Source organism: Diaphorina citri, unplaced genomic scaffold (assembly GCF_000475195.1).
Source record: "Diaphorina citri unplaced genomic scaffold, Diaci psyllid genome assembly version 1.1 scaffold2002, whole genome shotgun sequence".
In the NCBI taxonomy this organism is placed as follows: domain Eukaryota; kingdom Metazoa; phylum Arthropoda; class Insecta; order Hemiptera; family Psyllidae; genus Diaphorina; species Diaphorina citri.
Window position 1 is genome coordinate 6197 of NW_007379428.1, and position 13786 is coordinate 19982.

The 13786-nt window shown below is 38.4% G+C and overlaps 2 protein-coding genes and 1 long non-coding RNA gene across 4 annotated transcripts in view; 1 reads left to right on the plus strand and 2 right to left on the minus strand.

The window, feature by feature from the left end:
- Positions 1–13786, minus strand: part of LOC103517897 (protein max) — a 30679-nt gene that overhangs the window by 6044 nt on the left and 10849 nt on the right. The window contains exons 4-5 of one of the 2 annotated variants that reach the window (XM_008482944.3): positions 4831–4900; positions 4153–4464 (exon numbers count right to left, since the gene is read on the minus strand). The exons of the other annotated variant lie outside the window; for it this stretch is intronic. Of the exons in view, the coding sequence (XP_008481166.1) occupies positions 4335–4464; positions 4831–4900 (200 nt within the window). The 3' untranslated portion in view covers positions 4153–4334. Of the gene's footprint in view, positions 1–4152; positions 4465–4830; positions 4901–13786 lie in introns of those variants that run through there. 2 annotated transcript variants of the gene reach the window in all.
- On the plus strand, positions 3212–13223 carry LOC103517898 (ras-related GTP-binding protein A; the record flags this gene model as incomplete). The annotated part of the gene is given in 3 exon segments (XM_008482945.3): positions 3212–3426; positions 11099–11214; positions 12865–13223. Coding segments are annotated over 3 exon segments (423 nt in total), but the record flags the coding sequence as incomplete, so codon positions are not given.
- LOC113471006 lies at positions 7458–8174 on the minus strand. The gene is made up of 2 exons (XR_003393869.1): positions 8033–8174; positions 7458–7690 (listed from the first exon to the last, which is right to left on the minus strand). It is a non-coding gene; the product is annotated as an uncharacterized LOC113471006 (long non-coding RNA).

A 13786-nucleotide genomic window follows, 5' to 3' on the forward strand; every position in this document is an offset into this window, starting at 1 on the left:
GGACACATGAAACATGACAACAGATTTACAAAAGTTCTGCGTCTATAGCCATGGCGTTCGAGTTCTGTGTTTGGTGATGTTGCAAGTGTTCTGGCAAGCACCTCACCCGGAATTTCTGCACACACAGGTAAAACATATCAAGTGTTTTCTTCGATAATTTTTTCTTCACATACGGTCTCGGTGTGGATTGCCATTTATGTTAATATCAAGGTGAAACACAATAATACTTTCTCTCAGACTATTCGTAAGAAGGTGAGAAGAAAATTTTGTGTTGACCAAAAATTGTTTTGTGTAGACCAAATAGATTGTGTAGACCTATAGACTGTAGGTCTTTGCACTATTTACACTATTTAGGTGGTTTTCCAGAAATGTACTCCTGTAGAGATCTTGAATGTGTTCGGAGCTATATTGAATTTACTGATTCTGAGGCAGCGCGCCAGCGGATTGATTTTTATGTTGACTTGATTTTTTTGTTTTTTTTTTTTTTTTTTTTTTTTTTTTTTTTTTTTTTTTTTTTTAAGAGGTTTGACAGAGGGAACTTTAACTGCTATGGTCTTATCGTCCCGAAATCGAGGAGAGAAGGAAGACAGGATAGGAGAAAGCCAGCCGTTCCGAGAACGAACATTATCCCATCAGGATAAAATCCGCCCCGGGCGGGAATCGAACCCGCGGCCTAGCGCTTACAAGGCAGACGCACTACCAACTAAGCTAAGTAGGCTGGCAGACTGGGCTTTTTGTGTATGAATACAGGCTGACCGACTAGCCCTAAATCTGGTATGGCGGAATCCCCTCTAAATCAGATTCCCCAGGATTCCAGAATTGGATATCCTGGAATCTACTGGTAGAGTTTTCCAGGATACTAATGTCTTTATTTAACAGTTTTATTCCCCCCCACTGCCCCCAGAGTAGTCCACACTCTCCATTATTTTTTTGTTGACACTTTAAAAACAAACACTAGATTCCTGGACTATTAATCTTCTTTATTTGTTCTCCTAAAGATTGTATTTCCTAGAGAGAGACGCAAGAGGAAAACGTAAAAAATAAAATTAAAGCAAATTCCATCGTTTTTTCCTCCCTAAACTTTGTTTTCTTTTTGTGAATTCCTCCAACGACGCTGTCTATTTTCGACTTTCAAATTGCTTTTTTTGTCATTAAAATTTCACTCTAACTTTTTTTTTGGCTTTTACCATTTTGGGAATGTTTTCTTTTTTCAAGTATAAATTCGTCTTCATCTCATTGTTCAAATGTTGGGTCAAGGTCTTTTCAAAGGCTCGATTTTCAGGCCTTCAACAAGAATCTTCCATTGCATCCCTGGAAATGTGTTGGTAATCTTTAAATTCTTGGCACAGGTACATCTTGCAATATCTTTCTTGCATCTGGACATCTCTTAGGTCGGACTAAAACTCCTTGTTTTAGTCCTAAGTGATTTTATCACTAGAAGCTCAGTTTTGTCTAGGTACTTGGATAATCTGTCTTCCATTATTTCTTCTCGTAACATGGTAAAATTGAGCGCTCACGCCGTGAACCGGGAATGGAAAGTAATGCATATAAATTGATTGATTTACTACTCTAATAAATACCGCGTCCCAAACAAAAGCTCTAATTCGGAAACTTTACCGGAGAAAAAAGTTGGAATAGAAGTATTGTTTATAGCGCAACTCTTTCTCTCTTCTCCCCCAACTTTTGTCTTTCCCTTGATGCTAACTTTGCTCACTCTTGTGGTTTGAGAGGGAGTTTCGTGGGGACGCGCGTTTCGAGTTTCAGATACTTTCAACTTTCTGCTTTCAGTAGTTTCAGTTTTGTTATCACTTATCAGTATATCAGTACTTTCAGCTTTCAGTGGTTCAGTCTTTGGTGAGTCATCGAGGTTAGCGGTTCGCGCGCGTTCTTTGTTTCGCAGTAAATTCCAGGAATTTTTAGTTTTGCGAATTTTCGTCGGTGTGAATGCCTGCCGTACCGGTTCTAAATTTTGTGAATATTTTTTAATTAATTTATTTTTAGAAAAAAAAAGTAAAAAGGCCAGCGGGAGAAGATTCTAAGTGATGGCTTTGAGTTTGAGTGTTTTCGAAGAATATTAAAATTATTTCGTGATTATTACCAGTAAATTTTCTAGTAATTTTGTAAAATATTTTGTCAATAAGTACCTATTATGTGAGATATTTTTTCCCTAATTTTACAAATTTTAAATCTATCTTAATTAAATACTTCATACACACCATACCTCGCGGTTCCTTCGTGAAATATTCAGTTTTTATTCAAATATCTTTCGTAATCAATCTATCTGTCAATCCAAGTCATTCTTTTAAATTTGATTACCTATTTAGTTAATTAGGTACCTAAATGTAATATAATCCAAAGAGGTAGCCTCTGATTTTTAAATCTCAAGTTTTTGTAATGCCAATTAAATCTGATGGAATAAAATGCAACAGATTTAAATAGTTTTACCATCTTCAAGTTCTGTGTTTGGTGATTTGCAAGTGGTTCTGGAAGACCTCACACCGGATTTCTGCAACACAGGTAAAACATATCAAGTTTTTTCTTCGATAATTTTTTCTTCACATACGGTCTCGGCTTGGATTCATTTATGTTAATATCAAAGGTGAAACAATAATACTTTCTCTCAGACTAATCAAGAAGGTGAGAAGAAAGTTTTGTTTGCCAAAAATTGTTTTGTGTAGACTGTAGACTGTAGGTCTTTGCACTATTTTACTATTTAGTGGTTTTCAGAAATGTACTCCTGTAGAGATCTTGAATGTGTTCGGAGCTATATTGAATTTACTGATTCTGAGGCAGCGCCAGCGGATTGAAGATATGTGACAAGACAAGTGGTCAGTTAGACCAGACAAAAAAAAAAAAAAAAAAAAAAAATAAAAAAAAAAAAAAATGTGATTATGACCGTTCAGTAACTTTTTTTTTTTTTCTTCTTCTTCCTCCTCCTCTTCTTATTTTTCTTCGTCTTCTTTCAAATTCTTCTTTTTCAAATGAGATTATTTATCGCCCATTTCGCACCCTTTAACTACCCATGTGAACCAACTTCAGTGGTGTAGTGGTTAGCGCGGTGGACTTTGGATCTGAAGATTGGTGGTTCGAGTTCAAGTCGTCATAAAATTTAGCGTACTGCATTAAGCAGGGAACGACATTTTTGACAAGCATTTATGCTTAACACAATTAAAATGCCTTTTTTTTAACTACCCACATCCTCTCTCCGTAGGCATGGTCGTCCATCGTCTATCAACTAATCCCCAACGTGAAGGAATTAGAGCAGTCTCTACATCTATTCGCCACACTCATGGATGGGGATGAAGTGCTTCTGTTTGAGAGAGCCACGTTCCTGGTCATATCACATTGTCAGAGAAAAGAACATCGAGACATCCATCGCTTCGAGAAAATATCCAACATTATCAAACAGTTCAAACTCAGCTGTAGGTAAGTACATAGGTGTATGTGGGATAAACTTATACGAATATCACAAATCTATGAAGTATGATTATTTTCGACATCGGATTTCGGAATTTACGAAATTCGAAAAAAAAGAAAATGAAAAAAAATTCTCCAACAATTAATAGGTAGGTACTGCTCGAACCTCAGTGGTGTAGTGGTTAACGCGGTGGACTTTTGATCTGCAGGTTCGCGGTTAGAGTCCAAGTCAAGTCATAAAGTTTATCCAATTGAAAAGTGGGAACGACATTTGTGACGAGCATTTGCATGCTTATAATGTTCAGGTAGGTAATAATATCATAGTAGTCAAATAATGAGGACAAAATTCCCTGTCTTTCCTGGGAAAAGATCTCTCATTTTCAACTTTCAAGTATACTGTTGAAAAAAGACTGGGATCGAACTCACGCCCTTCAGATTATCAGGCGAACGCCTTGACCACTACACCACCGGGGGAAATACATTCTTTTCCTTCCTACAGGATAAGGAAAGTTGTTGTTTTCAAATGTCGGGAACTTGGCCATTATTAGGTAATTCTCCACGGGCATTCCAATATTTTTCCAGCGGAAAAAAGACTGGGATCGAACTCACGCCCTTCAGATTATCAGGCGAACGCCTTGACCACTACACCACCGGGGGAAATACATTCTTTTCTTTCCTACAGGATAAGGAAAGTTGTTGTTTTCAAATGTCGGGAACTTGGCCATTATTAGGTAATTCTCCACGTGCATCCCAATATTTTTCCACGATGTTATTGCAGGACTAGTGCAGGACAGTAAAAAATGCTTACTGAAAACAGCCATTATCAAAAAATCCATTATTTAACCAAAGCGTAAGACCAGTGTCGACGGGGTCACTCGGGGGGGTTACTTGTCCACGTCAAGATCTTCCTCCCCGTCTCATTTGTACTCGAGGCCATTCACCCTCATCTTCTTCGTCTTGCGACCGCCACTGCCCATCATTCGGCCGGACTCGGAGTCCGAAGTGTCAGTCTCGGATTCACCCGGGTGATGTGAGTAGGCCCCATCCCTCTATCAGACCCCTGAAAAAAAAAAAAAAAAAAAAAAAACAACAACTTGTACTCTCGTCGACAAGGAATGTAAAATTGATCAATTTCTGAAGAGGTTTGATCGAGGGAACTGTAATTGGTAAGGTCTTATAGTCCGGAAATCGAAGAGAGGGCGGTATAAGAGAAAGCCAGCCGTTCTGTGAACAAAACTCATCAGTTTTGGATAAAGTCCGCCCCTGCGGTAGTCGAACCAGTGGCCGAGGGCTTTCAAACTAACTATGCGAACTGAGGGGAGAGAGAGAAGAGGGGTGTGGGATTATTAAAACAAATCTAAGATTCAGGTAGTGAACTGAAGGAAGAGGGGCGAGATTACAACGGCCCCATCCTCCAGACCCATCTCACTGCTGCTCTCCGCCGCGAAGTTACCCGTCACTTTGGCCTTCTCTAGGGTGCGAACTGAGGGGAGAGAGAGAAGAGGGGTGTGGGATTATTAAAACAAATCTAAGATTCAGGTAGTGAACTGAAGGAAGAGGGGCGAAATTACAACAAACATAAACATATATTCGTACAAATCGGGAGGGTTTCGATCGACTATACAAGGACGCTTCAAGTTTACCCAGTAGACAAGAAGAATAAATGAGTATCAAAGAGCCCCTTTATCCTGCCAGAGTATCAAAAACCTCTTCTTCTATAGTTCATCCAGATCAATGTGGAGGAACCAATCAGATTGCAGGAAATCCTTACATTGTTGCAATTCAGGTAAAGGTCTATTTTTGATAAACTCTCTCTTTGCCCAAAATGAAGGAACCAATCAGATTGCAGGAAATCCTTACATTGTTGCAATTGAGGTAAAGGTCTATTTTTGATAAACTCCCTCTTTAAAAATGCAGAGGTAGCTCTAAGTTCAGAGGTTGGGTTCCAGAATAGGCAAGGTGGAATATCGCCTTACCTGACTTTGTTTCACTGTCGGAGGAAGCACTGTGCAATATACCTTCCCCTTTTAAAGATTCTCTACTATTGCACATGTGACATGTTTGGCAACAATGCCTATTTTTTTGCTGTCACATTGATCTGGACACACTATAGTCTGCAGAGCAACATAAAAGTGAGAGATGACGGAAAGATCGAATCGGAAATAGTGACAAGAATGTTACTTCTTTCCGCATAGGGTAACATATCCAAGATCCATAAATAATAATAATAATAGTAGTAAAAAACTTCTCTGTGTACTTCTAAATGAAGTACTGAACCTACCTCTAACCTATCAGATAGAATCTACCACAGGTAGTCGTGCTATATTATCTCATAGCTCATGGGTAAATGGGTAGTTAATTAACTTACTCACGAGACTTGTACAACTTCTTATTATTGGCCAATCGCGATTATTATATATAAATATTAGGTGGTACGTCAAAATCTCTGAAAATTTCAAGTGGTACGTGTTTACTAAAAGGTTGAGAACCCCTGCAGTCTAACCTATCAGATAGAATCTACGTCAGGTAGACGTGCTATATTATCTCATAGCTCATGGGTACAATCGGGTACATGGGAGGTAGTTAATTAACTTACTCACGAGACTTGTACAACTTCTTATTATTGGCCAATCGCCACAGTCAACTAGGCATGGTAAAGGATGTTTAAAGTTAAAAATTACCATATTCAGTGTTCAGTATGCTATGTGTGTGTGAATTAACCAGTGGCGTAAAGTTCCAAGGCTTCGTTTTCAGCCAGCCTAGTCTAGCTGGGAGACGTTAAACATGGAGTAGATCAGCCTGAATTTCCCTTGCTAAAGGTTGAGTGCGAAGGGCATCCACTCGTAAAATTTGTAGCCAAAACCAAATGTCAGCCCAAAACAATCACCCTAGTTAGGGCTGATTGAGAGGCTGAGGAAAAATGCCGACCCCGTCTGTACACGGGAGAAGGCGAAGAAAAAGAAAAGTTAGCTGGGAGGATAGCGTTTCTGCCTTGTAAGGGTTAGGTCGGTCGTGGAGTTGAAAAAGAACGAGACCAGTCAGAAGAAAGTCGTTCCCAGAACAGACCTTAGCTGTAGGTACAGGATAGATTAAGTTCGCCCCGTGCGGAAATCGAATCCGCGACCCAACACTTTCAGGACAGGCTCGCTGTCTTCCCAGCTACAGAAGTAGCTGATTTTCTTCTTCCTAATGAAGATCACCAATTCTTCCAATTTATTTTCTCTCTACGAAACTGGCCCACCTACATTCCCATTCTCCTTCCAATCCCAAACATAATCGACTATAAAATTATAAATCTCCACCACTAGTTTCCACTGATAACCCCCCTCCCCTCGTTAAGCTAATACGAATCTACGAACTTACTTTGAGCCTCTAGTATTGCATTTTGTCTCTTCAAATCATCAATGTCCTGCTGATGCGAAGCGTTTTTCCGTCTCATGAATTGAATATAGTCGGCGGCTTTCTTCAGGATCTGTGCACGGCTGGCCTGAGGACAAAAAACGAAACGAAAGTTGGCGTTATTACGAGGGAATAAGTGCAAATAGTGCTTTAGTCAGACTGTCAGCTTAGAACAAATATTATATGAACAGTTTAAAAGAAGAGTTAATATACACAATATCAATGAAAATAATAATAACCTTTGTTGATATAATTTTGTTTACAAAGCAATAATTCTTTGGGAGGTTCGTAACTTCGTAGGGATTTTTTTACCGATGTTTCATCGTTACGTCATATTTATGGAATGGTTTGTGGTTTGTCCGTTTATGATGAACTCTGGTACTACCAAGCCTGCCAACTAACTATCAAACTAGGGGTTTCCCCAGGTCACGTCATACAAGCTGATTTTCCCATTTCCAGCCACGATATTTTCCTGGAAATATTCTCGCGCCCCCGTACAAACTGAAGACAACTCCAAGATAAACACGAAAACGGTTCCACAAACGATAACAAACAATTCACAGATAACAAACTGTTTTTTTATGTCAAATTTTCGCATCAAAAACAAAGTTAACCGGGCTATTTTTTGACTGCAAGTTTTCTTGGCCTTATGTTCGTTTATAAAGTTTTTGCAAGTCCCAAGCTGCAAGTTCCTTTCTAAAGTTTGGTACATTTTGTTGTTTACTACCAAGTTTATAAAGTTGGCTGAGAAGATAAGAGATCTCCAATTAATTACCTATCAACAGCAAAATTGTGAGAATTTGAAATTGGAAAAGCAGATTGTATCGTGAAAACTGCAGTTGATTTGAGATTTTTTGAGTAGTGCTTTCAAGACCTATTGGCATTCCCAGTTTTTCGTGCCTCCTGAAAATGCTGAATCTTAATTTCTTCAACCTACTCTCAATTTCAACTTGGCTATGTTTTCTACTCCAATAAATAAATAAAAAAAACCTGAAGGAACTAATAGTAGTTCCTTCAGGTTTTTATTTATATCTAAGTAAATAAATAAAAACCTGAAGGAACTACTATCTCCGGAACTACTTACTATTAAGAGCTCAAATTTTCAAGGTATGTTTATATACCTTACCTAACTATGTGCCCAGAATTTCGAAAGTTTATCTTTAGAGGAACCCGATCTATGAAGGTGGGAAAAACCTGCCCAATCGGTTCGTGTGACCTATTGATTTGTCAGAACTGTTTGTTACATCTAGTTGATTGAAACAAGTGTGGGATTCAAAGAAGAACCTGGCCTATTGGAAAAAGAATATTTGCTGAGTTAAATTTTCAAGAACTTTACTGATTACTAACAACGCAGCGTAAGGTAAGACAATGTTTTGAAAGAAATATTGGTACCTACTCGTTCAGAAGCCACGACAAAAAGGAGCCGTCACAAATGAGCAGTGACCAGTGTTATTATAGGGTTAGGTTAAACACAAAAAGGAGCTTTCACAAATGAGCAGTGGCCAGTGTTATTACAGGGTTAGGTTAAACACAAAAAGCTTTATTTTTCATTGTAGAGGCTTCTGAATAATTACCCCAATCATTGCTTTTAAACTCTGAATGTTACCCCGGCCAAAAAAGAACGCGCTTTTTTGGACATAAATGGAAGTGACCAGAATTTAGAGATTTATGGTGGATTTCACAATAGTGGACTTCTAATGGGAGAATTTTTAATAATCAAAAAAGGAGTTTTAAATGATACAAACGGGAGTTTTTAAAAACTCCTCCTTTTTGGATAGAAAACTCCTTTTGGAATCATTAAAAACTCATTTTTGGATTTTCAAAAGCTCCTTTTTGGACATTTTGGACGATTGAAAATTCTCCCATTAAGTCATTGGTGAAATCCACCAATAGAGGTAGGTAGAGATACAGATTAGAAGGTAAAGTATCTATCTACTAATATTCTTTGCCTCGTGGTTAGTCATCAAACGATAATGAAACCCATTGTTTTAAACAATACGATATAGATAAGATACCAAATCACATGTCACCTGATCTATTAATGCATCATGACGTCATTCTAGTCTATGTGGATCTTTCTTGCACAAATTGTAGGGTAAAATATGGCTAAAATTTGTTGTAAAACTGTTCTGGCAATCTTCACTAAAGATTTTTCAAGAGGTTTGATAGAGAGAACTGTAACAAGGGAGGTCTTACACTCGTATTTATGAACAAGAATCAAGAATGATCGTTCTTAGATCAGTCTCAAGTCAAAATTGACCAATCAAATGCCTTGAGACTATGCTTAGCACGAACTTAAGAGCCAGCATTTTGTTCATAAATATGGGTGTTAGTGACGGTGGTTTTACCATCTATTCGGCGACAAATGCGACAATGTACCCTTCAAGACGTCAACCTCAGCCAGCCCGAATGAGGCCGGGGAAAGCCAGCAGCATGCGATCGTCCAGGTAGGCACCCATCCCGATACAAACTAAACGCTAAACTTCAATATTGCTAAACTTTAGCCATCCCAGTTGTGGAACTGGTGTATTCAAGATGATATCGTTGCTGCAACTCTGGTAGTAAAACCACTGATAATACAACCAGTAGAACCCAAATGTATAATGTAAACAGTAGAACTATGTATAATACAACCAGTAGAACCCAAATGTTAAACCTACTAAGAAAGAACTACGATTCGTGAGCAAACGCCTTAAAACTATACATGGATGTCCACAGTTCCACCCGACCACTAAAATAATAATAAATCCATTTCGAAACGACTACGACTCGTGAACGTCCGGCCTAATAGATGTCCAGACTTGATCGTTTCTATTTCATCACATCACCGGAGCTGCTATAGAGACGATAGAGAGATGAGTTCGGTTTCTGCCGACGGGGATATCTTTTCTCGACTAATGAGGAAGACCTTTTCCACCAGTCTGGTGTTATTTATGAGCTCGGTGAGGATTCATTTCATGTCAGCAACAACACAGAGCAGGAATAAAGTCATACGCGGCTCTTGTGTTAGTGATTTTTTCATTTGTGTGTCTGAAATTCTATTCTAATCAGACTACTTACATCAAAATGATCAGCACAAACAGCTGCAAATGTTTTACCATCTGGAAGGTTTATCTATTAGAATGGTGATGACATCTTGATAATGAGTTAGTTGAAGAAATGAATATTAAGGATTCGTATTGATTCTTTCAAAATTTGGACATTTGGAGGCTTATTTCTGACAGGGTTTTGTTGTTTGTCAAGGTCTTCCAAGTGAATACAGGAATGGCTCCACGGGCACCAAACAACAGTCCAATAGTTTTATAAATAAAACTTCTTTATAAAGAAAAATACAGAAAAAGAATTTGAAAATGGATAAAATATTCAAACAGACTGAAAAATAAGAAAAATTGTTAAAATTGACGAAAAAATGATCAAAACCAATGGCCTTCAATGGTAATTCAATGGGCTACAAAAATCTAAACAAGAGCAATGACGTCACAAATCCTGTGACCAATCACAGAGCGTTTAGAAATGTGATAAGAAATGGCGATCTTTTTTCAACGAAATCTCTGGAACAAGACATCCTAGGAACAAAATTATTTTTGATTTCGTAATTTTTTGAAGCATTCTATCAAATAATCGACAGAAATAGGTGACTTTTTGAAAATCGAGGTTGTCTATTAAATAAAAAAAATATCCCTTTATTTTAAAAAGTAAAAAGTCGCTCGCTTCACATCGGTACAAAAATGTTCGAGACTGAAAAGGCGCTAACTTCTCACTCATCAGTAGATTTTTATCTGTGGCGCAAATTTTTGAATTTCTGTAAAAAAAAAAAAATAAGAGAAAAAAAATGTATAAAAAGTGCTGAAATTATTCGATTATTCCCAACCTGCTTCAAACAAGCCAAAAGACCAATATTCATCTATAAAAAGAGTGCAAGTTACTGATTAGATACCTACACACTCAACACATCAGATCATCATGAAAAAGAAGGTATGAAAAAATTCAAGGTGATTGGAGATAACTGCTAGGTAGACACCAACCTACATTTTGAATCCATGAAATACACCTATTGAACCCATAAAATTAAAAAAATACATACTTAATGCTGGCCACTCACACTCTGGCCCTGTCAGATGGTCTGAGTGATAGTAGCCAGCTACAGACAGGTACCTACTTGTGCAGAAGTCACGTCAGTGGAAGATTGCTACCAAAGGAACTGGCACAAATGAGCAGTGACCAGTGTTATTATAGGGTTAGGTTCCCATTCTGATTGATTGTGTTATTTCTCAATTTCTAGCAAAGTGGCTGCCGCGTTTCATTCAATGGAAGTACGCAACTCTCAGTTTGCAGCGTTCATAGATGAGTTCACCTCCAACACTTTCGTCATGGTAGTCATATCTGATCCCAACATACGTAAGTAACAACTTATACTAGCTTAGTTGGTAGTGCGTCTGCCTTGTAAGCGCTAGGCCGCGGGTTCGATTCCCGCCCGGGGCGGATTTTATCCTGATGGGAACAGGTACTTGTGCAGAAGTCACGTCAGTGGAAGATTGCTACCAAAGGAACTGGCACAAATGAGCAGTGACCAGTGTTATTATAGGGTTAGGTTGAATACAAAAAGGAGTTTTCACAATTAGAGCAGTGATTAGTGTTATTATAGGGTTAGGTTAAATACTAAAAGAAGCTTTCTTTTCCACTGTCGTCTGTTGTGGCTTCTGCATAGTTACCAATCCCTGTTTAGGACTGCTAGGGTACTTTTTAGTCTCATTTGAGTGGGATAAAGACAAGGGTTAAGGACAATAACATGGTTATCCATTGAAATTAAAAAAAAAAAATTAATAATAATAATAATAATTAAAAAAAAAAAATGTTTGAGAGGATGCTGTGAAGATTTAATTCCAACATTTTGCAGCCATTGAATACTGCTCGCATAGGACTGTAAAGTCCCTTTACTCCAGCAGTAGGCTACTACCTACTACTATTATTGTGGTCAAATTCTCAAATTATAGTGAGGATAAAATTCCATACCTCGGCTGGGATTGAACCCACGCCCTCCTGTTTACCAGGCGAGCGCCTTGACCACTACTAAAATTCCATACCTCGGCTGGGATTGAACCCACGCCCTCCTGTTTACCAGGCGAGCGCCTTGACCACTACACCACCAGGTATACTCTCGTTGCCACCTCTAAGGCCAGGTCGAAACGTGTTTGGCGGGAAAAGCTTCACAGACAGACCCAGGTCTCGAGATTTTTCTGCCACACACGCTCAGACTGTCTGCGCGGTCTGTCAGACGGTATGAGCGTGTGTCGGGCATTAGAAATAAGGAATGTAAAATTCATCAATTTCTGAAGAGGTTTGATCGAGGGAACTGTAATAGATCAGTTGCGCTTACTTGGGTGATATTTCAAGGTCATAGAGCAGGATAAGTGAGGACCAACGGAATTTTTTCTTCTACGACTTCTAGATACCGAGATAAATCGATTAAAAAAATACCGGTAAATCGTGAAGTTTGACGTCACGGACTCCCGTAGGCGATGACGTCATAATAAAATTCATGACTCCCGCTTCGTTTGTTTGTGCGCAAGCGTTTCTGCGCATTTTGAAGTGAAATCTGACGTCACAACTCTTTGAACTTTTTCCATTACAACGGCAATTAAAAATTGAATTATCTACCTTTTAAAGTCACTTTTTCGTAGTTTTGACCTCAGATTTGTATTTTTCACAGCTTTTTACGTAGGAATCGACCTTTTATTAATATTTTCCCAATTGCAACTCCTCCATTGGTAAGGTCTTATCGTCCGGAAATCGAAGAGAGGACGGAATAAGAGAAAGCCAGCCGTTCCGTGAACAAAACTCATCAGTTTTGGATAAAGTCCGCCCCTGCGGTAGTCGAACCCGAGGCCGAGGGCTTTCAAACTAACTAGGTTGACTATTTTTTTATATATATATTATTTTTTTTTAATACCTACATATACGAGTATGTATACATATTGTTACAATCCTACAGTTCATAAAAAACTTTCAATATTATTATTATTTATTTATTTATTTTTTTTATTTCAGCGTCCGCAGTTACCTTGATCAACATCAAAAATGCGAGGAAGCATTTCGAAGAGCTGGAGAAACAAAGTCAAGCCAATGTGCTTACCCGATGATAGAACACGGGGAGTATGGTGTAACCTACTGAGTGGATTTCCGGGAAATCTGGCGATGATCACTGAAGTTAAGTAACGCTGCTCGTGGTTGGTATTTAGACGAAGGCCGAGTATGGTGTGATCTACTGGTGTAGATTTCCCTGGAAACTGGCGATCATCACTGAAGTTAAGCAACGCTCTGCTTGCTATCTTAATCCCAAGACCGCCACCCTGTCACAGGTTTTCCTTAGAGGAAAACCTTGGAGGAATATCATTGAAGTTGAGCAACGGGTGACACCTTATTTCGGGGTGCATTCTGGCGTTTTTTTTTTTTTTTTTTTTTTTTTTTTTTTTTTTTTATGTGGGTTGTTGTGGGGGGGGTTTTTTTTTTTTTTTTTTTTTTTTTTTTTTTTTTAACACGTATTCCGCAAATGTAATGGAAAGTCGTGTGATGTTCATACCAGATTTTTATTCCCATTTTTGGCCAAAAAGAGATATTTTAGCCTGTATTTCATACTCTACGTGTGATTGCCGTGTAATAGTAATCCCCTACAAATACACAAATGTGAAGAAAAGACCAAGTTCCTATCCCAAAATGTCGGCCTATAAAAGTGGTGAGATCAGAAAATAAAGGCCAAGTCTGCATTCCCAGTTTTTCGTGCCTTATGAATCTTAATTCCTTCAACCTTCTCTCAGTTTCAACTTGGCTATGTTTTCCCTACTCAAATAAATGAATAATTAAACGTGAAATCCGAAGAGAAAACATAGCCAAGTTGAAACTGAGAGAAGGTTGAAGGAATTAAGATTCATAAGGCACGAAAAACTGGGACTGCAGGCTTGGCCTTTATTTT